At 43.0% G+C, this 26670-nt stretch overlaps 1 protein-coding gene across 1 annotated transcript in view; it reads right to left on the reverse strand.

The window, feature by feature from the left end:
- Positions 1–26670, reverse strand: part of CREB3L1 (cAMP responsive element binding protein 3 like 1) — a 174301-nt gene that overhangs the window by 37417 nt on the left and 110214 nt on the right. The window contains exon 3 of the mRNA XM_060262546.1: positions 1836–1996. Coding sequence (XP_060118529.1) covers positions 1836–1996 — 161 coding nt within the window. The remainder of the gene's footprint in view (positions 1–1835; positions 1997–26670) is intronic.

A 26670-nucleotide genomic window follows, 5' to 3' on the forward strand; every position in this document is an offset into this window, starting at 1 on the left:
AAGGAGAGGATGGGGTGGGGGGGGGAGCTCTGGCGCCAGGAATCAGTCAGGTCCCCGTTGCAAGCGCCAGCCAGGGAGGGGAAAGAGCGCGGAGGAAATCCCAGCTTCGCCACCCGGGAGGGAGCGAGGCTGGGAAAGGAAGAAGCTGCCACACACACCCCCCCCTCGATTTCTCTCTCTTCGTTATTGCGATATTTCGCAACTTCAGAATTTGGGGGGGGGGAATCTAGTGCTAGGATTCTCCACTGTGAATGCTTCTGTTAATACATAAAGGGCTGTGGAGGATACTACAGCTACAGCCAATCCATGAGCAGAAGCAGCACACGTGATGCGGTTTGTCCACGAAAAGAAGGGGAAGGAACAGCTGTGACTGCTCGATGTTACGTTATTACATCCTTACGCAACCAGACTTGCGCTTTTAAAAAAAAATGATTGACAGGGCATCGAACTCAAGTCGATGCCAGTGGGAAAACGATTTGAGCCGGGGCTTCATGGAAAGCGACTCCGCAAATGAGTCCATGTGCGAAAACGAGGAAAATGAGCCGGACATAATTGCGCCGTGGAATAAGGGGAGCAAACGCTAAGTGCGAAAACACCCAGGGATTTAATGCTGCCTTACAAAGTGCTCTGCATGAAGTGGGAATAATGGTATGTTTGACTCAATGGATTATTTATGGGTCTCTTGGAATTGACATTTGCCCATCCTCGCTGACCCCTAGCATCAGCTGTGGTTGCAACTCTCTACATACTTTCACGTAAAAACTTGTAATAATACATATATATGCAAAAGCACAATATATAGAAATGAAAGGATAGCTAGTAGCATTCACTGTGTTTCAAAAGGGAACATATTCTTTGGTTTCATACTGGATTGCCTCCACTCCACAGTCTCCTTTGTTTCCAGAACTGACTCACAAGTTAAGGATAGTGAAGGAAATCAGGAGCAGTGCACATCAGAGCACTCTCTTATCATCTAAATTCCACATAAGCTGCTATATCTTAATCTTCCAGCTCAGTGGCCTCAATGGCTTCCAAGAGAAGAGGTTATTGTATGCCAAAGCACAGCCAGAGTTTAGATGGAAACCCAGGTGCTTCTATCTTGTGCCAATCTTGGCTTCCTCTCTGCTGCCCTAGATTTTTGTTTGAAGAAGCACCCTGGAAATGTAAGCAGCATTATGGCTGTGCTGTTTAGAGAAACAAGGTAAGCAGGAAGAGCTGTCAGCCCTGAAGAAAAGAATGTCCCTCAAGGAAAACTACTGCTGATGGATGAAATGGTTGAGAGATAACACACAGACCATGTATTCTTTCAGAAACTGGGAAAATTGGTAATTATCAAGATCATTCAATTTCAGAGTAGAATTTCAGAGGCTTCCCATCAGTGCTGAGACTGTCAGGATGGCAGCTTCTTCCCCTACCTGACTGAATGCTGCAGTGCTATACCTGGAACCACAGGAGACGCTATCTCTCAGACTCATGCAGGAGCTTTGCACAACAGTCTCTGTTTTAGACTGTGCCACTGGTGCTCATCATGCTATTCCTGTCTACTATATGAACTGGCAGCCATCAGCTAGAGGATTATCATACGTCCCATGTGATGTGCCAGTTTTAAGCACAACTTTCAAAAAATTTTGTATTCCACCTGGATGCATAATAAGTCTTCTATTCTATATGTGTTGTTAGTTAAAAGTTGTTAGCTATTGATGTAGACTTTTATCTTCTACCCCACAATTGCCCTATAGTTTGACGTGAAAAATCCAACAGAACCACAGATAGCATCAGAATTTAAAGTTCTGACATTTTGACTAGAAGGGACATTCTGGAAGTAGTAAACTCACCTCTTCAGAGGCCGGCAACCTCTGCAGTGGGTTAAGATTCAACATGGGCACTGAGTTCGTTGCCAGCTGAGTCTCAGGAAGTTCTGTTGCCATGTGCTGTTCCTGCTTCACCATGATAGAACACAGTTTATGCTGGAGGGACCACAGACCACTTTCCAAGTCTGAGAAAAGAATCACATCATAATCAAATGGCACTAAACTCTGTGAGATGTATGTGATGTGAGAGCTTCCTATGCCATAAATAAAAAGGTAAAGGTAGGGGTAGTTCCCTGTGCAAGCACCAGTCATTTTCGACTCTGGGGTGATGTTGCTTTCACAACGTTTTCACGGCAGACTTTTTACGGGGTGGTTTGCCATTGCCTTCCCCAGTCATCTACACTTTCCTCTCAGAAAGCTGGGTACTCATTTTACCGACCTCGTAAGGATGGAAGGCTGAGTCAACCTGGAGCCGGCTACCTGAACCAGCTTTTGCTGGGATCGAACTCAGGTCGTGAGCAGAGGGCTCTGACTGCAGTACTGCAGCGTTACCACTTTCTAATAAATAGAGAGGGTTTCACAGCTGGGAATCTGGAAGTCCCCCTTACATCCCTTATAATCAGAAACCAATCACTTCTACTGTTTAAGAAGGATTTGTATGTTCTGCCAAACTCCAAACAATGAGGTCGTTTACTCCTCTACTCAACCTTTTTCACACAAACAAGTCAAATGACTGTCATTGAAATGGATAAGAGCAAGAGACCAGTAGCACCTTTAAAAAGTTTTTGGTAGAGTATAAGCTTTCATGAGTCACTGCTCACTTCAGATATGGATGTGTCCTTTCCCAGGGAAAAAGGATGATTCCTTAATTTATCCCCTTTAGATTTCTTTATGGAGGACAATGTAGCTCCAAAAGGACTGTTTGGTTCTATTAGAAATGATAACTGTAAGTATAAATTTAATTTACAGATTTAAAGGATCATGGAGTCTTAGCTACAACAGGCTAACATGGCTACTCTTCTGGACTTTGCAAAATAGAAGTTATACCTTAAACTGCCTACAGACTACCATCACCAGATTGACATTTCTGTGTGGCCAGGTGGTGACTGGAATATGCAGTTTTATTCATAGAATCATAGAGTTGGAAGAAACCTTCAGGGTCATCTAGTCCAACCCTCTGCACAATGCAGGAAACTCACAAACACCTCCCCCTAAATTCACAGGATCTTCATTGCTGTCAGATGGCCATCTAGCCACTGTTTAAAAACCTCCAAGGAAGTAGAGCCCACCACTTCCTGAGGAAGCCTCATAGGACTTTGTCTCCAGACCCCTCACCATCTTTGTCGCCTTCCTCTGGATCCATTCCAGCTTGTCTATATCCTTCTTAAAATGTGGTGCCCAAAACTGAACACAATACTCCAGATGAGGTCTTATCAGAGCAGAGTAAAGCGATACCATCACATCATGTGATCTGGACACTATGCTTCTGTTGATACAGCCCCAAATTGCATTTGCCTTTTTAGCCACCGCATCACACTGTTGACTCATGTTCAGCATATGATCCACTAAGACCTCTAGATCCTTTTCACACATACTACCGCTAAGACAAGTCTCCCCCATCCTATAACCATGCATTGGATTTTTCCTACCTAAATGCAGAACTTTACATTTATCCCTGTTAAAATTCATTTTATTGATTTTAGCCCAGTTTTCCAGCCTGTCAAGGTCATCCTGTATCCTGTTTCTGTCTTCTACTGTATTTGCAACCCCTTCCAATTTAGTATCATTGGCAAATATAATAAGCATTCCCTCTATTCCTTCATCCAAATCATTGATAAAGATGTTGAACAAAACAGGTCCCAGGACAGATCCTTGAGGCACTCCACTTGTCACTCCTCTCCAAGAAGATGAAGAACCATTCACAAGCACTCTTTGGGTGCGATCTGTCAACCAGTTACAGATTCACCTAATGGCTATAGGATCCAAGCCACATTTTACCAATTTGTCAACAAGGATGGTATGTGGAACTTTATCAAAAGCCTTACTGAAATCAAGATAAACGACGTCTACAGAATTTCCCTGATCCAGCAAGGCAGTTACTTTCTCAAAACAAAAAAATGATTAGGTTAGTCTGACATGACTTGTTCTTGAGAAAACCATGCTGGCTCTTAGTAATCACATCCATTCTTTCTAAATGTTCCAGGACCGGCTGTTTGATGATTTGTCCTAAAACTTTTCCAGGTATAGATGTCAAGCTGACAGGTCGGTAGTTACCCAGATCCTCTTTTTTCCCCTTCTTGAAGATGGGGACAACATTCGCCTGCCTCCAATCTTCCGGCACCTCTCCTGTTCTCTAAGAATTCTCAAAAATGATAGCCAGGGCTCAGAAATTACATCCGCAAGCTATTTTAGAACCCTTGGATGCAATTCATCTGGCCCTGAGGACTTAGTTTCATTTAAAGAAACTAGGAGTTTATGTACTATCCCTATGCTGATTCTAGGTTGGAACTTCATACCCTCCTTATATGTTCTGTTTTTGCTATGTTAAGCACCATTTCCCTCAGAAAAGAAGACTGAGGAAAAGTAGGAATTGAGCAGTTCCACCCTCTCTTCATTACCTGTTACAATTTCACTTTCTTGCCCTCGCAATGGGCCTACCATGTCCTTGCTCTTTTTCTTACTCTGAACATAAGAAAAGAACCCTTTTTTGTTGTTTTTAGCATCTTTGGCCAGGCTAAGCTCATACTGAGCTTTAGCTTTCCTAACTTTTTCTCTACAAGCACTGCTGATTTGTTTATATTCATCCTTGGTTATAAGGCCCTCCTTCCATTTCCTAAAAAAGTCTTTTTTATTTCTTAAGTCTTTAGAGAGCTATTTATGGAGCCAACTCAGCTTCTTTAGGCGTTTTCCATTTTTTCTTCTCATAGGAATCATCTGTGATTGCACTTTCAGTATTTCGCTTTTAAGAAACTCCAACCCCTCCTGAACCCCCTTCTTCCTAAGTATTTCTGACCATGGGATTTTACCCAGCATAGTTCTAAGTTTATTGAAGTTTGCCTTTCTGAAGTCCAACTTATAAGTCTGACTGCATGTAACTTTTCCCTTCCCTAAGACTGTAAATTCCAAAATCGCATGGTCATTACTGCCCAGGGTGCTCACTATTTCCACTTCTTCAATCAATTCTTCCTTCCTCAAATCCAAGATAACAGATCCCCTTGTTTCTTTTTTCATTTTCTGGAAAAGGAAGTTGTCAGCAAAACAAGTCAGGAATCTATTTGACCTATTGTTTTTAGCAGGGTTGGACTTCCAACAGATGTCCAGGTAATTGAAATCTTCCATGATCACTGTATCCCTTCTCTTGGAGAACTTTGTAGGAGTATCTCATCCAGGTCCTCTGCCTGGCTTGGTGGTCTATAGCAGACCCCCACAATCACTGTTATTGGGAAAGTGTAAAAGACTGGGGAAGGCAATGGCAAATCACCCCGTAAAAAGTCTGCCGTGAAAACGTTGTGAAAGCAACGTCACCCCAGAGTCGGAAATGACTGGTGCTTGCACAGGGGACCTTTCCTTTTCCTTTCCTTATTTCTTACTCTTTTTATTTTTACCCAAAGGCTCTCAACTGAGCAGCCGGGCTCAGATTCACATATTTCCTCACAAGTATATACTTCCTTCACATATACTACTACATAAGCATCAATGTTCCATTTAAGAGGTAGCCAATTGAGGTTCTAATTCAGAAGACTATCTCACTGACTACATCAAAGTTGGAATCTTATAAAAAGCAAATTAATTTTGTAGTATTTTCATTAAACCCAAGCAGCTTGAAACAGGAATCATATCAACTAGTCCAGTGGCCCCCAACCTTTTTGGCACCAGGGACTGGTTTCATGGAAGACAATTTTTCCATGGACAGGTGGGGGAGGCAGCACTGGGGTTTTTGCCATCCCAGGCTGTCTCCCTGCTCATGCCACATCCCTGCCCTCGATGGGGGTCTTTAAATGGGAGGGAGACTGGGCTGTTTCTACCTCCCCCTCCCATTTAAAGACCCCTGCCGATCAGCTGATCAATGGAGGTCTATAAATGAGGGGTAGGCTAAGATCATAGCATTGCTGCCCCTTCTGCTGGCCTGGGACCTGGGTGGACAAAAGAGGCAGTGTGGCCTCACTCCAAGGCTGCCTCCCCTGCAACCTCTTTAGTCCAGGGCTGCTCTGCCTCGCTCCACGGCCTGGTTGCTACCAGTCCATGGCCCGGTGGTTGGGGACCCCTGAACTAGTCAATGTGGTCAACCCAAGCAGCTTGAAACAGGATCATATCAATTAGTCAATGTGGTTCCTTCTCCTAGTACTTTCCTTACTAGCTATTTTCTTGAGCTTGCCCAGTTCTGTTGGTTGATGAAGTATACTACAAATTTAATGCAGAAACACAATGCACAGAGGTTATAGTCAAGCTGCATGGAAGCTATTCTGTCCAAGGCAAGGGAATGAGGGAGAGGAAAGAAATATTTCCAGAAGTGTACTCTCTCTGAACCCACATCCACATGCATGTTTGCAATCAGGATACACTGGTAACATGCCAGGAATCAGATCTGTCCATATCTCAGTGTAACAAGTTAGTGCCTAGTTAGCAACAAAGCTAAAGATAGCTGATGATCATCTGGACATTTGAGCTCCACAGACATCTTTCTGCAGTGCATCTGCTCCCTGCTTCTGAAACATTGTAGTCTGGATTGTACATATTGGTGAGCAGCCTTGTCTATCAGCAGGCAATTGGATTTAAATGTCAATTTATGTCCATCCAACTCAGTGTGGTGCAGTGGCTAACATGCCGAGTTGGGCTGTGAGAAATCCTATATTGAATCCTCTGCTCAGTCACAAAGCTCACTTTGTCCCCTGAGCCAAGTCACTGTCTTGTACAAAGGCTACCCCCCTCAAATATCTCACAGATAGAAATATGGACATTCTTGTGCATTTGTTCTGACTCCCTGGGGGTATGCATGGCACATTGCTGAAGGCTTTTCCCTGTCTACTGTATGCTGTGCTGACTTATTCTGCAAAAGCCATTCCTGTACAGGTTTCTGAAGCTGATATCTGAATATTATTTCCCAATTGTGGCCCCATCTGTGAATACCTAAAGCCATACTTACCCCAAATAGGTTTTTCTGCAAACCTGGGCAATGCTGTACTTTTGCAAAAAAAAATCTGAAAAATAATTTAAAAACCATTTGGGAGTTTAAATTCTCCCCCCTTCTCCAAATAAAAAGTGTTGTCTGTGTATGTGCAGACAATGCACTTACTTTTCTCTTCAAAGTTGTTAGTGGTGCCAGCATCCTAGAGTCTCACTGGGCCCAGACACAGGGGCACTGGCAATTGGAGACTCTCTAGGCTTGAAGCAGCTCCCAGACTCTATGGCCAGGCCCAGAGACCTGGGGCCATGCCTGGCTCAGAGATAGGGAAGCTGCCCAGAGCTGTGTCACTATAGCTGAGCCAGGTGCAGCTCCTGGCCTGTGAACATGATCATTGTGGTGTTGGTGACTGGGAAGTTCTCCAAGCCTCAAGCAGCTCCCAGACCCTGAGGCCAGGCCCAAAGGCCTGGAATTATGCCTGGCCAGGTGATAGAGAAGCTGCTCCAGACCTGAAGTGGCCTCCTGACATTGCAGCTGCTATGGCTGAAAAGGTGAGGAGGAGAAGAGGGACCCATCATAGCCCCCTCCAATCAGGCTCAGTGGTTCAGAGTCCTCAGGGGAAGCACCTGAGGAGTCAATGTCAGCAGCTGAGGAGGACCAGTGGGACCATGGAGGGCAGAGGCACTGGCTGATAATAGTAAGTAAGTAAGTAAAATTTTATTTATATCCCGCCCTCCCCCGCCGAAGCGGGCTCAGGGCGGCTGACATCAATAAAATACCATACATTAATAAAACATTACATTAGTAGGCATTAATTTGCCTTAAAGCCAATTAATACATTAATTAAAAACGATTATTAATCCAATTACTTTAAATGTGCCTTTTAATGTGCCAGCCATGTCAGAGGCCACTATACTGCTGTCTGCAAGTGAGTTCTCATTGCTGATTCTGAGACAACCAGCAGGCTTCCACTGAGTAGGTCTTGAATCCAAGAGCATGGTCCCCTAGGACCTGTTCTTACTCTGCAGGAATGGTACCAACAGAAGGCCCAGGCTGAGGTGGTCCAAAGGAGGCGAAGTGCCAGACTAGCTGCACTTAACCCCATCCCAGAGCCAGGCAGTAAGAACAATGATACTTTCAGGATCCTGATCAAAGCACAGTGCAGTCACAGGCGCTTCAGCACCTGCCAGTAGTGCAGCTGAACCTGATCACCTCCTGGCCTACTTAAGCTGAGCCCTGGGAAGCCTGTTTGGCTGGATCAATTTGTCCATTAGATGCAAGCCCTATACTCCAGTGCTTTTTCTCTTGCTCCATAGAATCCATCCTCCAAAGCTGTCCTTTTTTCCTGGGGAAATGATATTTGTAGTCTGGAGATCAGGTTTTAAATTTTTTTAAATTAAAATTACTCCAAATATAAACAAATGAAAAAAAATTACAAAATACAACAATGGTGGCAAGACTACAGACAAGCTTCTACAAAAGATTTCCAAATATCCAAAAATATGTTCATGTGCCATTGTCATCTATATGTTCAAATGTTGATAAAGTTAAAAGGTCCACAATCCAATGAATTATAGGAGATGGCCATTTATCTATCCAGTGTTGTAATAGGTTTCCCAATCCCCTGGTCCCAGTGGGGGAACCCCCAGTTTTCCAGGCTCCACTCCACCCCCAGCCAGCTGGCTGTTGGGGGAAGCCCCGCCCCCACAGCCCCCACACACCTTTAGATCTCTCACAGGTTTAGAAGCCTGCAAACACCTCATGTTTTAAAATGTGTGCGTGCCTTTAAATTTGAGCTGGAAGTAAAAGCTGCATCAGGAGGGGCCAGCAGCAGAGCTGTGTGTGAGTGAGTGAGTGAGTGAGGAGTGAGTGAGTGAGTGCGAGTGAGCAAGCAAGCAAGCAGTCCCTCTGCTTGCTTTGCTTCAAATGTCTTTGTATAGGAACCAGGGCAAGTATGTGTGTGTGTGTGAGTGAGTGAGAGAGAGAGAGAGAGAGAGAGAGAGAACACCGTCTCGGTGCTTGTTTTGGATTCCTTTCAGACGTCTTTGTATAGGAACCTGTTTATGGGATGGAGGAAAACTCCACCTCTCTCTCTTTTCATTTGCCTGTGTTAGTCTAAAGAAGTTGGTTGGAAATATAGTAGCTCCTGTGTGTAAAGCCCCAGTGAGATCACAAAAGTGTGTGCTTACAAACTCTGTTTATTCCAGCTGCTTTGTTAGTGTGTATTCACTTTCATTTACTGTAATTGTGGGGGGAACGAGGAAATGAAGACTATTCAGGGGAATTGCACTGCTGTATTTTTATTTATTTTAGGGAATGGGAAAGTCTCCTGGCTACACCCCCAAAGTTTCTTGGCTCCACCACCAAAGTCCCCAGGTATTTTCTGAGTTGGACTTGGCAACCCTATGTTGAAATAGAAGTCTTTTAGAAATGGGGAAGGGCATGGAGGGCCCATTTTAGCTGACCATCAGTTAGTAGGATTGCCAAGTCCAATTCAAGAAATATCTGGGGACTTTGGGGGTGGAGCCAGGAGACTTTGGGGGTGGAGCCAGGAGACATTGGGGGTGGAGCCAGGAACAAGGGTGTGACAAGCATAATTGAACTCCAAACAGTTCTGGCCATCACATTTAAAGGGACAGCACACCTTTTTAAATGTCTTCCTTCCATAGAAAATAATGAAGGATAGGGGCACCTTCTTTTGAGGCTCACAGAATTGGACCCCCTGCTCCAATCGTTTTGAAACTTGGGGGGTACTTTGAGGAGAGGCACTAGATACTATATTAAAAATTTGGTGCCTCTACCTCAAAAAACAGCTCCCCCAGAGACTGGGAGCTATCAGGAGTCTCGCTGTTGACTCTGCTAATAGAAACTCTCTGTGTAAACAGGGAGGGATTCCAACGGAGATCAGAGCCCTTTTCTCTTTCATGAAAAATTAAACATTTTTTTCAAACTTTTGGGAAATCACACCCACACCCCCCTGGACAGTAATTAACTTCTTCCTGTTCTGTCCACAGCCCAGTTTTCCAAAAAAACAGAGTGGGATGGATTATTTTTCAAAGGAAGTGTTATTGAAACACTTCTCAGCCATGTCCTAAGAATGGGGAGGGGGGAACTGTCACAGTGTGACCTAGGAAGTGTGGGTTGAGGACATGGGCGTTCATCCTGGACAGCTAGGTCCTCACGGGGTCCTTGCAGGGTACCCAGAGGCTGCCCCCCCTCCTCCTTCCGGCTCCGAAAAGCGAAGTCCTGCACCCTCGGAGCAGCCGTGCGGGCGCCCACCCAGCCTCATCCCCGCACATTCCAGCCGCCTCCTCCTCGCTCGCCCGCTGGAGAGCCGGCATCATCTGCTGTCGCCTCCCCTTGCTTGCCAGGCGGACGCACGGCAGGCTGCCCCGGTTCCGGCAGCCTTGGCGAGGTAGACGATGGAGGAAGCGAGATGGCCGAGCTCAGCCACCCAAGGGAGGCCCACCCCGGTCCCGTGCGCGCCCTCCCACCCGCCTGGCACTCACCACCTGGCGCGTAATCTTGGTGGCCGCCATGGCCCCTTCGCCGCCGCCTCCAGAAGCCAATCGAGCTCCTTGGCGCCGTTTTCCCCCCTTCCCCCCTTCCATTTTTTGGGGGGAGGGCAGGGGAAGAGGGTGGAAATCCTGGAGTCCCCCGCCAGGGCGGGAGGGTTGGGAAGCCTATCAGTTAGTGACCAAGAGACAGGCATATAGTCTGCAGTGTTAGGGCCTTTTAAAATACAGAAACCCCAAGGGGGCCAAAAACCTCATCCCCAAGTGAATAGATAAAAGTCCAAACTTGGAAACAGTCCAACTGAAATTTACAAGGTGGGTGCTCCTGAGGAACGTAGCTTCAACACAGCTGCTTTCTTAAAAAGACGTGTCTCTAGATTTTGATGACGTTTCAATTCTTTCTTCAGTTTAATGGTGCAATTATTGGTTCAGAATCATGTGCACAATAACAATATTTTTTAAAAGGCATCCCCAAAATATCCCCAAAAGGCAGTGTTAACAAAATAAAAATAGATATTTATCAGTTATTTTTGTTTATTTAAAATATTTTTGTCCTTCCCTTAGATTTAGGATGGCTTACTACTTATTACTCTCTTCTACTAAGTAGGAACCAATAGAATATATGCTAGAGAAATTGAAAAGATAAACCAGTATGAGTCCATGTGACACAGACCTATTTCTGTTGTAAGTTCTGACCCATGTAACAAGGAATGAGAAAAATCACAAATGGTACTCAAAAATAAATACTTTATATATTTTGTTGAAAAGTCACTCTGTTCCTCAAGAGTAATTAAAATTTGCGTCATAAGTAAACTTGCAAACTCTTTGAAGGAAAAAAAAAACAATTTGTTTTGTTGTACAGCCCTCTATTTTACCCGATGAAGAGAGCGATCTTGAAATGCATCAGGATAGCTTTATTTTGAGTTACCTTTTGTGATTTTCTGTATAGGTGCCCCTCCCATTTTTTCTTGGTTGGTTACTTTATCTATCAGCATGCAGGAAGACCAAAGACTTCCAGGTCTGCCAAGGGAAGGAATTTGCTGGTATATGCAATTTCAGGATACTCCTGCCTTCTGCCACTATACATCAAGAGGCAGAAAGTCTGCAAGATGCAACCGTCAAATGTTAAAGTAATTTATGGGAAGGGAAAGGAAAGGAAAGGTCCCTTGTGGAAGCACCAGTCGTTTCCGACTCTGAGGTGACGTTGCTTTCACGTTTTCATGGCAGACTTTTTTTACAGGGTGGTTTGCCAGTGCCTTCCCCAGTCTTTTACACTTCCCCCCAGCAAGCTGGGTACTCATTTTACCGACCTCGAGAGGATGGAAGGCTGAGTCAACCTTGGGCTGGCTACCTGAATTCAGCTTCCACTGGAATCGAACTCAGGTTGTGAGCAGAGAGTTCAGACCACAGTACTGCACTACTGCTGCTTTACCACTCTGCGCCACAGGAGGCTACCATAAATTAGAACAGTGCCAGGTACAGGCAAAGCACACAGTGTGGAGGTTTCCCTCTTTATTTTCCCTTTTTCCCTTGGGCTAACAGGTATGTCCTCTACTTTGTCTGTGATGGTTCGGGCTCCACAAAAATGTAATTAAATTTAAATCCCTAACAGAACACCAGTCTATTACTTCTCATAACCCAGTAAACAAAGATCTCTGCTCTTGTTGCTGACTGAAAGACAGACTAGGTACAAGACTGGCACACCACTCTCTTTAAATTCAGGTCTGCCCTAATTATATATAAAGAGTAGGATAAGATGCAATTTAGGCACAAAATACGACCTTCAAATAGGGGTTTCTATACCTTCTCTTTGCATGTGGTCACATTTCCAAAGACCAGACTCCACCCCTACTTTTCTTTCAGCTGGGTTCTTTTACTAAACATTTGCTCGGCAAGGAGGAAAGTGCTTGAGGAGAGGAGCTATGAGGAAATAAGTGGCAGATGTGGTAACAATCAAATACCCTTCACTGAGGTATTCATTTCACCCTTGAAATTAAACTCATATGGCATTATGGGGTTGCCAACTCAAAATTCCACAAAATTTGGAGGTGGAGCCTGATGAAGGCAGAGTTTGGAGGGCAGTGGGACCCTAGCAGGGTACAATGCCATACCGTCCACCTGTCAAAGGACCCATTTTCTCCAGGGGAAATGATTTCTGTTATCGGGAGATCAGCTGTAATCCCAAGGGATCTCCAGGCTCTATCTGGAGATTGGCAGCTCTTTTTATACATGACCCACATTTAAACAGACAATGCTGTGCCACTGAGTCTAGTTTAGGTCCAAGAGCATTTCTGAAAGTGAGGTTCATGGATCAAGCCTCTTCGGAACCACACCCTTACCCTCAGTTCCAACTCTATGAGGTCAACCATTTGTGGTTTATCCCCAGTTAACAGGAATGCCAGCTGTCCCTGCTCTTGGCACAGCAGCAGCGTCAAAGGCAAAAATAAATGAATTGAGGAAGACTGAACCATCGTTTTTAAATCTATTAATTTGAAGGTTGTACACTTTCCTTTTCTAGCACTGTCGGGCACAGCTATTCAGATTGTCCTCCCAAAAGATATAAAGAGCAATTTAACTGTTCCTCCTTCCTTGCCTGCCACACACTTCCACCTGTCTATTATGTCTCTCTCTCTCATAATTCACTAGTCTTGTAAGAACATAAGAGGAGTTGTGCTGGCAGTGCCACTGACAGAGGGGGACCAGGGGGAAAGAAAAGTTTGGGGTCCCTACAGCTGCAGGGTCCCTGAATTCCGTAGTACACTGGATACACATGGAAGTCATTTAAAATTTTTCCTAGTGCAGTTCTGACTACAGCCACTAGGGGTGCAGGGAAGGCAGAGCACAGCAAGGAGCTCCTTGGCCCTTCTGCAGAGTTTTCTGGGAGGTGGAGGGAACCTGTTGACTGATCTAAATCCATCATCAGCCAAGCCTGCACTGGAGCAGGAGAAGACCAGCCAGGACAGGATGAAGCCTACTAACAAGATCTAGGGCAGGGGTGTCAAACTTACAGCCCATGAGATGCAACTGGTCCACCCAGGGTTTTAATCAGGCCTGTGGCTCTTTTCTCTCCCCCTCCTCCCCTTCCTGTCCTCAATCTTTGAAGTTCGAAGGCTGCCCAAGTTCCCAGCTCCTACTGCCTTGTCTTTGCCTGCTTCAGCAGGAAACTCTTCTGGGCTTGCAAAACAGCAAAGAAAATGCAGAATGGATTTTCTATTAAGGTCTGTATGCCCAGGTAGCCTACTCTAATCCCAGGGGATCTCCAGGGAGTACTCTATCTGGGTGCAGGGACGTTAATGGAAAATCCATTCTGCATTTTCCTTGCAATTTTGTCTGTGCTGCAATGTATTTCAACAGAGTGGAGCTCAAGTAGTTTCACTTTCCAGAGTTTGTATGGCCAGTTGAAGCTGTTGCTTCCCGGAATGGATTCCTTGCAAATAAAGGTCCGATGCTTTGTCTCTGCTGAATGGACCTGAGAACTGGTGCCTAGTGAGTATTCTAACATGGGAGAAAGGTGGATAGTACACTAGAGAGCCATTGCCCGACTGAGTATACCCAGGAAGGTGGTGGTGGTGGGAGGGGGAAGCTTACAATGCCCAGCCATTTCATGTTTTCCTAGACTTAGAGCACATTATATTCTTAGTTTATATTTTTAATTTCTGTTGTGATCCTTGTGCTTTTTCTTGATGTTTTATTTTAAAACTGCATTGCCAAATCTGTCTTAAAAAAACCCTTTGAAGTCATCTATGCTTAGTCAAATAAAGGAGCAGGACTTTTTTTGTAGAAAAAGCCCAGCAGGAATCCATTTGCAAATTAGGCCACACCCCTGATGCCAAGCCAGCCAGAACTGCATTCCTGCTCAAAAAAGCCCTGTAAACAGGCCTCAGATTCAGCAGGAGCTCACAGGAGCACAGCTCCTGAACCTTTCTGATGTTTCCCCCTCTTCCTCCCCACCTACCTTGAATAGTAGGTACAGCTGCATAACAATCCCTGGATTAGGAGAGCAAGCAGCCAGCCAGCCACCAGGGGCTTTGCCATGCCCCCAGCAGCCCTCATTAACCCCTGGAGAAGCCCGCGCCACCCTTTCTCCACTTCTTATGTGATTTTGGGTGGTGGGTGGCTTGCAGGCCTTTTGACTGGGGAGGTGGCCCAGGAGGTGGCCCAGGAGAGCCTCAGGTGAGTGAGGCCTGCTTGAGCTGGCAGGATCTCTAGCCAGCCCAAGCAGGCCTTACTCACCCGGGGCTCTCCTTTCTTGCATCAGGTTGCTTTTGGCTGGGGGGGGGGTGGCATATACTGATGAGTTATGCTAATAAGCTGCACCACCTATTTTTCTACAAAACAAAATTGATGAACAAAAATTGTTGAGGAAGACTCAGCATGGGTTCTGTAATGGAGGATCTTGGCCGAGGTCAGACGCACATAAACTGACGAGATGGGCATGGATGAAAGCCAGATGCATGTCGGATTTTATGCGGTTGTCCGAACATCAGCATCTGGCAATGGTCGTTGGCTCGTTCGTGTCCCGAACTGCCACGACTGAGACGCGGACTTTTTTGATAGTACATTAAATCCGGAATAAGAATGCTTCTGACGACTCCTGCGCGTACTTTCTATGTTTGAACGCTCCATTGTAGCTGACTCATCACAAGCGCACATCCGCTTCCCTGCGAGAGCCCACTCCAAATGATATCATTGCACCAGCAATTGTTGACTCAGCCTTCCATCCTTCTGAGGTCAGTAAAATGAGTACCCACCTTGCTGGGGGGGGGGGAGGAGTGTAATGACCGGGGAAGGCAATGGCAAACCACCCCGTAAAAGATCTGCCGTGAAAACTTTGTGAAAGCAGCGTCACCCCAGAGTCGAAAATGACTGGTGCTTGCACAGGGGATCTTTCCTAAATGGGGAAGGGGAAGATCACCCACATTTGCTGCCTCCCTGCCAGGGGAGGAGGATGACCCACCTTTGCCGTCTCCCCACCAGGCGGAGAGACAGCAAAGAGAGTTGCCGTGCGCCCCCCCCCATTTAAACACCACGGCGGGGTGTTTAAATGGGGGGGGGAGGAAGATCCCGCACCTTTGCTATCTCCCCACCAGGCGGAGAGACAGCAAAGAGAGTTGCCGTGCGCCCCCCCCCATTTAAACACCATGGCAGGGTGTTTAAATGTGTGTGTGGGGGGGAGGAAGATCCCACACCTTTGCTGTCTCCCCGCCAGGCGGAGAGACAGCAAAGAAAACTCTGGGCTTCCCTTTCCTTTCCAGGTGTTTAAATGGGGGGGGGGCAGATCTCCCACCTTTTCTGGCACCTTAAAAAAAAAAAGCCAAGCACAATATCCCATGTTACTGTGCTTGCGCGAGTGTGGAATGCCATCTCAAAAAATGAGGTCCGGTTGAGCACTCTGATCGACCAGCGACGGGACCCACATGGGATAGAACGGTAGCCTGGCTGTTGTCTGATCGGGAAATTGGTTGTGCGGATTATAATAGAGGCGTGTTGCAGATGGATTTAATGGTGAGTGTGACCGCACCCCTTGTCTCACTAACCTGTTAGAGTTCTTTGGTGGGGTAAGCAAACATGTGGACAAAGAGGACCCTGAAAATGTCAAGACAGTGTGTGACTGCAATAAAAAAGGCCAACGCTATGCAGGGAATTATTAGGAAGGGAATTGAATACAAATCAGCCAGTATCATAATGCCCCTGTATAAATCGATGGCGTGGCCTCATTTGGAGTACTGTGTACAATTTTGTCACTGCACCTCAAAAAAGATATTATAGCACTGGAAAAAGTCCTGAAAAGGGCAACTAGAATGATTAAAGGGTTGGAACACTTTCCCTATGAAGAAAGGTTAAAGCACTTGTTGCTCTTTAGCTTGGAGAAGCATTGACTGAGGGGTGACATGATAGAGGTTTACAAGATTATGCATGGGATACAGAAGGCAGAGAAAGAAGTACTTTTCTCCCTTTCTCACAATACAAAAACTCATAGGCACTCAATGAAATCGCTGAGCAGTTGGGTTAGAATGGATAAATGGAAGTACTTCACCCAAATGGTGATTAACACATGGAATTCGGTGCCAAAGGAGGTGGTGGCTGCTACAAGGGTAGAAAGCTTCAAGAGGGGATTGGATAAACATATGGAGCATTTCCATTAGTGGCTACTAGCCACAGTGTATTGTTGGAACTGTCTGGGGCAGTGATGCTCCATATTCTTGGTGGTTTCTCCACCCCTGCCAATCGTTCCCCCCTTAGCAGTCTCTTTTCAAAACTAAGAAGTTTCAGACTTTTCAGCCTTTACTCATAAAAAAGGTGCTCCAACTCCTTGATCACTTTGATTGCACTCTTCTGTACTTTTTCCAGTTCTACAATATACTTTTAAAAGATATCGTGGCTTGTACCATACATAGTATTCCACATGCAGATGCACTACACAGGGCATTACAATATTGGCTGTTTTATTCTCAGTCCCCTTCCTAATAATCACTGCCATGGAGTTTGCCTTTTTCATTGCTGGTGCACAGTGAGCCAACATTTTAATTGAGCTATGCACTGTAACCCCCAAGATCTCTTTCAGCCTTAGTCTCAGCCAGTCCAGATCCATCAGCATATATTTAAAGTTGGGATTTTTTTGACCTAATTTGCATCACTTTACAGTTATCAAATCTGAACTTCATGTCTTTGCATGAGGATCAACAAAACTACCATGAAGAGACAGATGTATGTTTTTGCTGACATCACTGATACCTATAGATTACCGCAAGTCCTGTCACAGTTTCCCTAGATTAAGCAAGAAACACAAGCTAAGCCTAAAAGCCCCCCAGGATACTACAGTGTCAGCTCTGTGCAGTCAAAGTCCTGGGTTAGTTCATCACCAGACATTTCCTTCTAGGAGCATCTAAGCTGCTGAGAAATGATGCCACATCATCATAACCCTTTAAAGAAAAAAGACAAACAAAAGACAGGCCCCCCTTTTTCTTTAAGGGTCAATAACAGTGTTGCCCCTTTAGTGAAACCACACAGCAGTAGAAGGATTAAACTGCTCTCTCAGCTCCAACTCAAATCAGCAACCCACATGCCTATAATGCATCTTTAAAAGATGTTTGGAGATTTATGATTTCCATCATAGTTTGATCCTAAAAATGTCTTTTGGAATAGATGCACCCTCTCTCAACAGGCTCATCAGAAAGCTATAATGGTGAAACTGCTGTACCTTGCCATGCTCTGGTCACCAAGAAAATTGGCTTGAGGAATTTTCCCTGGATACTTTGTACACATAATAGTCTGAAATTTGGAATGCGTATGTGAAGTAAAAAACTCTGGACTCTCAATCTACAGAATCTACAGTGAAAAGCCTATAGATTTTTCAAAACTGCACAAGGGATGGAAGATAAATTGATGGGCAGAGAAAACTGTTGAATGCACTGTCTTCTTTTCTTATGTTGATTTGCTAGATTCTCCCTCCCAATTACAAGTATGCAAAAGAACTTGCATTCCCCCATTCTGCAAAGCCACAGCTCATTCACTTTAGGTCAGGGTCAGAACCTTCCACCTCAGTTCTAAAGAAATGCATTCCAGTAAGAAGAATGCAGCTCCCAGCTACCACATTCAGCTACCACATTGCTTTTCCTAAGAATTATAACTGCCATGAATCAAGTTTTCCAGCTGCTGAGCAATGGCCCAAACTTCTTGACCAACAGCATTCGCAGTATCTTAGACTGGGGTGGAGTGTTTAGGGCAGAGGTGTCAAAGTCATTTGTTACAAGGGCCATTTCTGAAATAAATGTCACTTTGTTGGGTCAGGCCATGCATGCCATAAAATGTAACTGCTATTCTTAGGGAAGCAGCTGAATGTCTTGGAAGGTTAAAATGTTCCCCCATTGGTTTCTTAATGTTGTGGTTTCTAATAGCAGAAGAAAGAGTAAGAGTCCACTAGTGCCTTAAAGGCTAACAAAATTTGTGGTAGGGATGGGTATGTGCTTTCATGAGTCACTGCTCACTTGTCCAGGCTTATTTCCATTTATTCGTTGCATCCTCCTGGAATGAATCCACCTGTACCAAACTGAGACCTAGGTTTCCTGTCTCATGACCACTGTGGATATCTTCATGCCTACTACCTCTCTGCATATCACGCCCACTCCATTCATGCCTGCTATTGCCATTCATTGTCTGAAATAATCTTTATAAAGTTTATGTTCTCTTACAAAATAATTTTAAAGAGAGATTAGAGAGACTGCAACTAACAGCGAAGCTCATGACAATGCATCCTCCTGGTCTGAACTGAGACCTAGGTTTCATCTCTCACCAATGCCTGCTATTGTCATTTGGTGTCTGAAATAACTTCACTCCCCAAGATATAAGGACAGATGGGCTCACATTCTATCTGAAGAAGTGAGCAGTGATTCATAAAAGCTCATGCCCTGCCACAAATTTTGTTAGTTGTTTGAGGGGCTACTGGTCTCAAGCTGTACTCTTATGTTTCTCTCCCCCTGCCCATCTATTAGAACTGGAAAGAGGGATCTCTCTCTCTATCTCTCTCTGGCTCTTTCTTTTCCTCTCTCCCTCCCCCCCTTTTTCTGTAGTAGTGTGCAGGCACACAAAAGCTTATACTTGGAATAAAGCAATTGTTGGTCTTCTCAGAAGTGCTATGGAGCTCTCTCTCTCTGGCTGTTTCATCCGCCCCCCCCCCCCCCCGATGAGTGTGCAGGCACACAAAAACTGATACCTGGAATAAAAGCTTATACCTGGTCTTCTTAAAAGTACTACATGACTCTTCCTCTATCTGGCTCTTTCCTTCCCCCTCCATCCCCAGAGGAGGAGGTGGAAGAGCCCTCAACCAACTGAGGGAAGGGAGGCTGGGCTTTCTTTCTTTCTTTCTTTCTTTCTTTCTTTCTTTCTTTCTTTCTTTCTTTCTTTCTTTCTTTCTTTCTTTCTTTCTTTCTTTCTTTCTTTCTTTCTTTCTTTCTTTCTTTCCTCTGTGAAGCAGAAAAAAAGCCAGCTCCAGTACTGGAGACAGGAAGGAGGAACAGGAAATACAAAGCAGCACAGAGGGCTTGCAGGCCTGATTGGAGTCTTGCAGGATGCATCCTGCAGGCCATATGTTTGACACCCCTGGTTTAAGGGAGGTTCAGTGAGGCTGTGGGCTATGCCATGCAGGGCCACTCAAGATGGATAGGTCGCAGCTGAGAACCCAGACAAAATGCGATCCACTGAAGAAGGAAATGGCAACCCACTCCAGTATCCTTGCCAAGAAAACCCCATGGACAGTAACAAAAGGCTAAAAGATATGGCGCTGGAAGATGAGCCCCTCAGGTCAGAAAGTGCCCAATATGCTACTGGGGAAGAGCGGAGGGCAAATACAAGTAGCCACAGAAAGAGTGAAGTGGCTGGGCCAAAGCTGAAAAGACGCTCAGCTGTGGATGTGTCTGATGGTGAAAGGAAAGTCCGATGCTGCAAAGAACAATATTACATTGGAACGTGGAATGTAAGATCTGTAAATCAAGGTAAGCTGGATGTAGTCAAAAAAGAGATGGCAAGACAGAATATCAACATCTTGGGAATCAATGAACTAAAATGGACAGGAATGGGTGAATTTAACTCAGAGGATCACTGCTGTGGGCAAGAGTCCCATAAAAGAAATGGTGTGGCCTTTATAGTTAACAAGAGAATGAGGAAAGCAGTAATGGGGTACAATCTCAAAAATGACAGAATGATCTTGGTCCATATCCAAGGCAAACCATTCAATATCACAGTAATCCAAGTCTATGCCCCAACCACTGACGCAGAAGAGGCTGAAGAGGACCAGTTCTATGAAGATCTACAACACCTGCTAGAACTAACACCAAAAAAAGATGTCCTCCTCATCACAGGGGACTGGAATGCCAAAGTAGGAAGTCAAAAGGTAACTGGAACAACTGACAAGTTTGGTCTTGGAGAACAAAATGAAGCTGGGCAAAGGCTAATAGAGTTTTGTCAAGAGAACAAGCTGGTCATAGCAAACACCATCTTCCAGAAACCCAAAAGGTGACTCTACACATGGACCTCACCTGATGGGCTACACAGAAATCAAATTGATTATATACTCTGCATTCAAAGATGGAGAAGCTCCCTACAGTCAGCAAAAACAAGACCTGGAGCTGACTGCAGTTCAGATCATGAGCTACTCATTGCAAAGTTCAGGCTTAAACTGAAGAAAACTGGGGAAGCCATTAGGCCATACAGGTTTGACCTTGATCACATCTCTTATGAATATACAGTGGAGGTGAAGAATAGGTTTTAGGAACTAGAGTTGATAGACAGAGTGCCTGAAGAACTATGGACGGAGGTTCGTAACATTGTACAGAAGGCAGCAATCAGCACCATTGCAAAGCAAAAGAAATGCAAGAAAGCAGAGTGGCTGTCTGATGAGGTTTTACAAATAGCCGAGGAAAGAAGGAAAACAAAAGGCAAAGGTGAATAGGAAAGATTCACCCAACTGAATGCAGATTTCCAGAGAACAGCAAGGAGAGATAAGGAGGCCTTCCGGAAGGAACAATGCAAAGCAATAGAGGAAAATAATAGAATGGGAAGGACAAGAGATCTCTTCAAGAAAATTGGAATAATCAAGGGAACGTTTTGTGCAAAGATGGCCATGAAAGAAGACAAAAATGGTAGGGACCTAACAGAAGCAGAAGAGATTAGGAAGAGGTGACAAGAATACACAGAAGAATTATACATGAAGGATCTCAATGTCCTTGACAACCGTGACGGTGATATCGCTGATCTTGAGCCAGACATCCTGGAGTGTGAAGTCAAATGGGCCTTAGAAAGCATTACTAACAACAAAACGAGCGGAGATGACGGTATCCCAGTTGAGCTATTCAAAGTCCTAAAAGACGATGCTGTTAAAGTGATGCACACATTATGTCAGCACATTTGGAAAATGCAACAGTGGCCACAGGATTGGAAAAGGTCAGTTTATATTCCAATCCCAAAGAAGGGTAATGCAAAGGAATGTTCAAACTATCGCACCATTGCACTCATTTCACATGCCAGCAGGGTCATGTTAAAGATCCTACAAGCTAGGCTTCAGCAGTATGTAGATCATGAACTACCAGAAGTTCAAGCTGTGTTTCGGAGAGGTAGAGGAACTAGAGATTCAATTGCCAACATTTGCTGGATTATGGAGAAAGCACAGGAGTACGAGAAAAACATCTATTTCTGCTTCATTGACTATGCTAAAGCCTTTGATTGTGTGGATCACAACAAACTGTGGCAAGTCCTTAAAGAGATGGGAGTACCAGACCACCTCACATGTCTCCTGATAAACCTGTATAAAGGTCAAGAAGCAACTGTCAGAATGGGATATGAAACAACTGATTGGTTTAGAATAGGAAAAGGAGTTCAACAAGGATGTATATTGTCACTCTGCTTATTTAATTTATATGCACAGTACGTCATGCGGAATGCCAGCCTGGATGAAGCACAAACCGGAATTAAGATTGCCGGGAAAAACATCAACAACCTCAGATATGGCAGAAAGTGAGGAGGACCTAAAGAACCTCTTGTTGAGGGTGAAAGAGGAGAGCACAAAAGTAGGCTTGAAACTCAACAGCAAAAAAACTAAGATCATGGCATCTGGCCCCATCACTCCTTGGCAAATAGAAGGGGAAGACGGAAGTAGTGACAGACTTCACATTCCTGGAATCCAGGATCACTGCAGATCGTGACTGTAGCCATGAAATTAAAAGACGTTTGCTCCTTTGGAGAGGACAGCTATGGTGAACCTGGGCAGTATAATAAAAAGTAGAGACATCACCCTGCCAACAAAAGTCCATATAGTCAAAGCGATGGTATTCCCAGTAGTAATGTATGGCTGTGAGAGTTGGACCGTAAAGAAGGCCGAGCACAGAAGAATAGATGGGGTTTTTTTTGTAAAACAATTTATTATTCTGCAACATATTATATTAATATTCAATTGTTATTAAAAATTTAATACCAATACATTGCATCACATTTTCCACCTCCCTCCCCCCCTTTTCGTGACCTCCACCGGTGCATTTTACTTAAACTACAAAAAGAAATAAAAGGTAGTTTTAACATTTTAAGAATCTTCATTAAAAATCTTATAACTATAGTAAAATAAAGATAAGGAAAGAACCATTTGCTATAATTATTATCCATCTACATTATAATCCTTTAGTCCTCAATCCTTATCATAAAAATAAAATTGAAGAAATATATATTCCCATAGTCTCCCTTTAACTATAATCCTTATCAAAATAGGTTGAAAAAAAAGAAAGGGTATAATCACATTTTTTAACAGTAGTCCATTTACATCTCCCCTAGCATTTAACTATTATCAAAAATCACCAAATGTCCTTTCACCTTCCATTGTTTTTCAACATACTACTGAAATTTCTCCCACTCATTATTTAACTTTTCTATATCATATTCTTTTAAGATTCTTGTAAACTTGTCCATTTCACTCCAATGCAATAATTTTCATAATCCAGTCCCACTTTTCTTGTATATTATCTTGCCTCCACAACTGCGCATACAATATCCGTGCAGCTGAAAGCATGTACCAAAGTAGCGTTCTATCTTTTTTTGGGAAATTTTCCATTTATAATCCCAACAAAAAGATTTCTGGTGCCTTCTTTATGTTGTAACCCAAAATCTTTGAAATCTCTTGCTGAATCATTTGCCAAAATTGTGTTGCCATTTCACAAGTCCACCACATGTGGTAGAAAGATCCTTCATGTTTTTTATATTTCCAACATCTATCAGAAACCAGATTGTTCATTTTCGACAGTTTCTTAGGAGTCATGTACCACCTATACAGCATTTAAAAACAGTTTTGTTTAATATTATTACATGTCGATATCTTCATAGAGTTCTTCCATAAATACCCCCATTGTTCCATCTGTATTTCTTTATTTATATTTATCGCCCATTTTATCATTTGAGATTTAACCACTTCATTCTCTGTAGTCCATTTCAATAATAGTTTATAAATTCTTGAAGTCAATTTTTCATTATCGCCAAACAGCATTATCTCCAGTTCTGTTTGTTCTTGTCTTACTCCATCATTTCTAATATCTTGTTCAAGCAAACTTTTAGTTTGTTGCAACTGAAACCAATTATACTTATAATCCAATTCTTCCGCCAATTTTAATTCCACCTTGCCGCCATGTATTTTTAACAATTGTTTATATGATAACCATTTCTCTTCATTAATATCTGAGTATAACTTTATTACTTCTGTTGGCACAATCCAAAGCGGTTTCCTCTCGTCCCCGTATCTTTTGTATTTTGACCAGGTTTTTAACAAGTTACTTCTTATATAATGATGTAAGAAAAAGCCATCCATCTTACTTTTCCCATAACACAGATATGCATGCCAACATAAAACATTTCCATGGCCTTCTAGTGTTAATAATTTTCTATTTAATAACGTTATCCATTCCTTGATCCACACCAAGCAAACTTCATCATGGTATAATTTTAAATCGTGCAATTGGAAGCCTCCCCTTTCTTTTGCATTGGTCAAAATTTTCATTTTAATTCTTGGTTTCTTGCCAGCCCATATAAATTCTGAAAGTTTCCTTTGCCATTTATTAAATTGTTTGTCATCCTTCACTATTGGAATTGTTTGAAACAAGAACATAATTCTTGGTAATACATTCATTTTAATTGCCAAAATTCTGCCCGATACAGACAAATTCAACTTATTCCATTTTAATAAATCTCCATCAATTTTCCGCCAGAGCTTCTCATGGTTGTTTTTATATAAGTCAATATACTTTGTTGTTATCTCTACTCCTAAATACTTTACTTTAGAAGTCACTTCACAATCTGTTAGGCCTTGTAGTTCTTCCTGTTTAATCTATGACATGTTTTTACACAAATTTTTTGACTTTTCTTTATTTATATAGAAGCCTGCCAGCTCATCATATTCTTTTATCTTACGAAGCAGCAATGGTATAACTTGAGTTGGATTTTCATTTATAAACATTACATCATCAGCAAACGCTCTATATTTATAGGAAAAACTTTTCAATTTCAGCCCCTCTATGTCCTTATCTTCTTGGATTTGCATAAGCAATACCTCTAAAGTCATTATAAATATCAATGGAGATAGAGGGCAACTTTGTCTCGTTCCTTTACTGATTATCATTTTTTCTGTCAAGTCTGCATTTATACAGAGTCTTGCTTGTTGTTCAGTATAAATCGCCTTCACCATTCTTATAAAATCTTCACCCAATCTCAATCTCTCCATCACTGCAAACATAAAGTCCCAATGCACATTATCAAATGCTTTCTCTGCATCTGCAAAAAACAGTGCTACTTCTTTTTCAGGATGTTTCTCATAATAATATTTAATGTCTATCACCGTTCTGATGTTATTTCTAATTTGCCTCCTGGGAAGAAATCCTGCTTGCTCTTCTTTGATAAAATTATTCAAATGCTGTTTCAGGCGTTCTGCTAATATTCTAGCATATATTTTATAATCATTGCTAAGTAATGAAATTGGTCTGTAATTTTTTACATTCGTGGCGTCTCTGTCTTCTTTCAGTATCAATGAAATTACTGCTTCTTTCCAAGTATTAGCTATTTTCCCATCTTTTCTTATAGTATTCATCAACTTCTGAAGTTTTGGTAGTAGAGCCTCCATGAGGACTTTATAAAATTTTGCTGTGAAACCATCAGGTCCGGGTGCTTTTCCTACTTTCATAGATATAATTGCCACCTCAACTTCCTCCTTCCCAATTGGTTCATTTAATACCTTCTCCATCTTTTCAGTTAAGGGATTTACCTTAATTTTCTGCAAGTATATTTCAATCTTTTCCTTCTCCACCACATGACCTTTAAACAACTTGGCATAATATTTATAAAATTCTTTTTTGATTCCTTCCTGGTCAACAATTTCCTTGCCTCCCGAAATAATTTTTTAAATAATTTTATTCTCCCTTTTTCTTTTCATTTGCCAGGCCAGGTATTTTCCAGACTTATTCGCTCCTTCAAAAGATTTTTGTTGAAGTCTTTTTAAATTCCATTTCACTTCTTTATTTAACAAATGTCTTAATTGACCTTGTAGTATTGTAATCTCCCTTATAATTTTCTTTTTCCCAGGCTTCTTTTTAAGCTCCTTTTCCTTCTTTCCAATCACTTTTTGTAAGTCTATCATTTGTTTCTCTTTGGCTTTTTTATCTTTATTGTTCAATGCAATAAGGATGCCCCTCATTACCGCTTTATATGCATCCCACACCGTTTGGAATTGAATGTCCTCATTTTCATTTATTTGAAAGAAAGCTTTAGTCTCCTTTTCCAGAGACTCTACTACTACCTTTTTCTGCAGCAAATCTTCATTTATCCGCCATCTTAAAGTCTTTTTGTGGGTTTTGCAAACCACATTAATGGATTGTGGTCTGCCCCTATTTTAGGAAGAATCTCTATTTTTTTCGTTATAAGTCCCAGATTTTGTGTAGTCCATAACATATCAATTCTTGAGAAAGAATTATGTCTTGCTGAAAAGAAAGTGTAGTCCCGTTCTTTAGGGTTGAATTTCCTCCATACGTCCTCCAGACTTTCTTGTTTAACTAGTTAAAAAAACGACTTTGGAACTTTCCCTTCATTATTTCCCCCCCCCCCCCCCCCAGATCTATCCAAAATATTCTTAACCATTCCATTAAAATCTCCCATTAACATAATTTGCTCATATGTCACGATCTAATTTTTGCATAATGTCCTTTAAAAAAGAATCTTTTGCTCCATTTGGGGCATACAGTCCTAATAACAGAGTTCTTTACCTTTAAAAATTGTCATCCTTTCGAGCACCGTTCTTTTCCAAAGTAGATATTAATTAGTCCCAAAGAAGCCTTGGCTCATGATGAATTTAAGTCGATTTAACAACTCCAGAAATCCTCTGTAGATGTTGGAATGCAATTCTTCTCCGAGGACTCTTCAAAGCCAAAAAGGAACCCCACTGGGATACCTCATCAGCCAAAGTAAATCCTCTCAGAATTTAAAAAGCATGTCTTGGCCATCTCCTGGCCTAGGAGATGTAGGCAGCAGGTGTTTATATCACCTTCTCTGCCCAGAACAGAGGCTCTGGTCTGCTCCTCTATTGAGAAGCACATCAATCCTCCATGACACCAAGCTGGAAGTCGAAGAATAGATGCTTTTGAGCTGTGGTGCTGGAGAAGAATCTTGAGAGTTCCTTGGACTGCAAGAAGTTGAAATCAGTCAGTCC

This window comes from Heteronotia binoei, chromosome 21 (assembly GCF_032191835.1).
Source record: "Heteronotia binoei isolate CCM8104 ecotype False Entrance Well chromosome 21, APGP_CSIRO_Hbin_v1, whole genome shotgun sequence".
Lineage (NCBI taxonomy): Eukaryota > Metazoa > Chordata > Lepidosauria > Squamata > Gekkonidae > Heteronotia > Heteronotia binoei.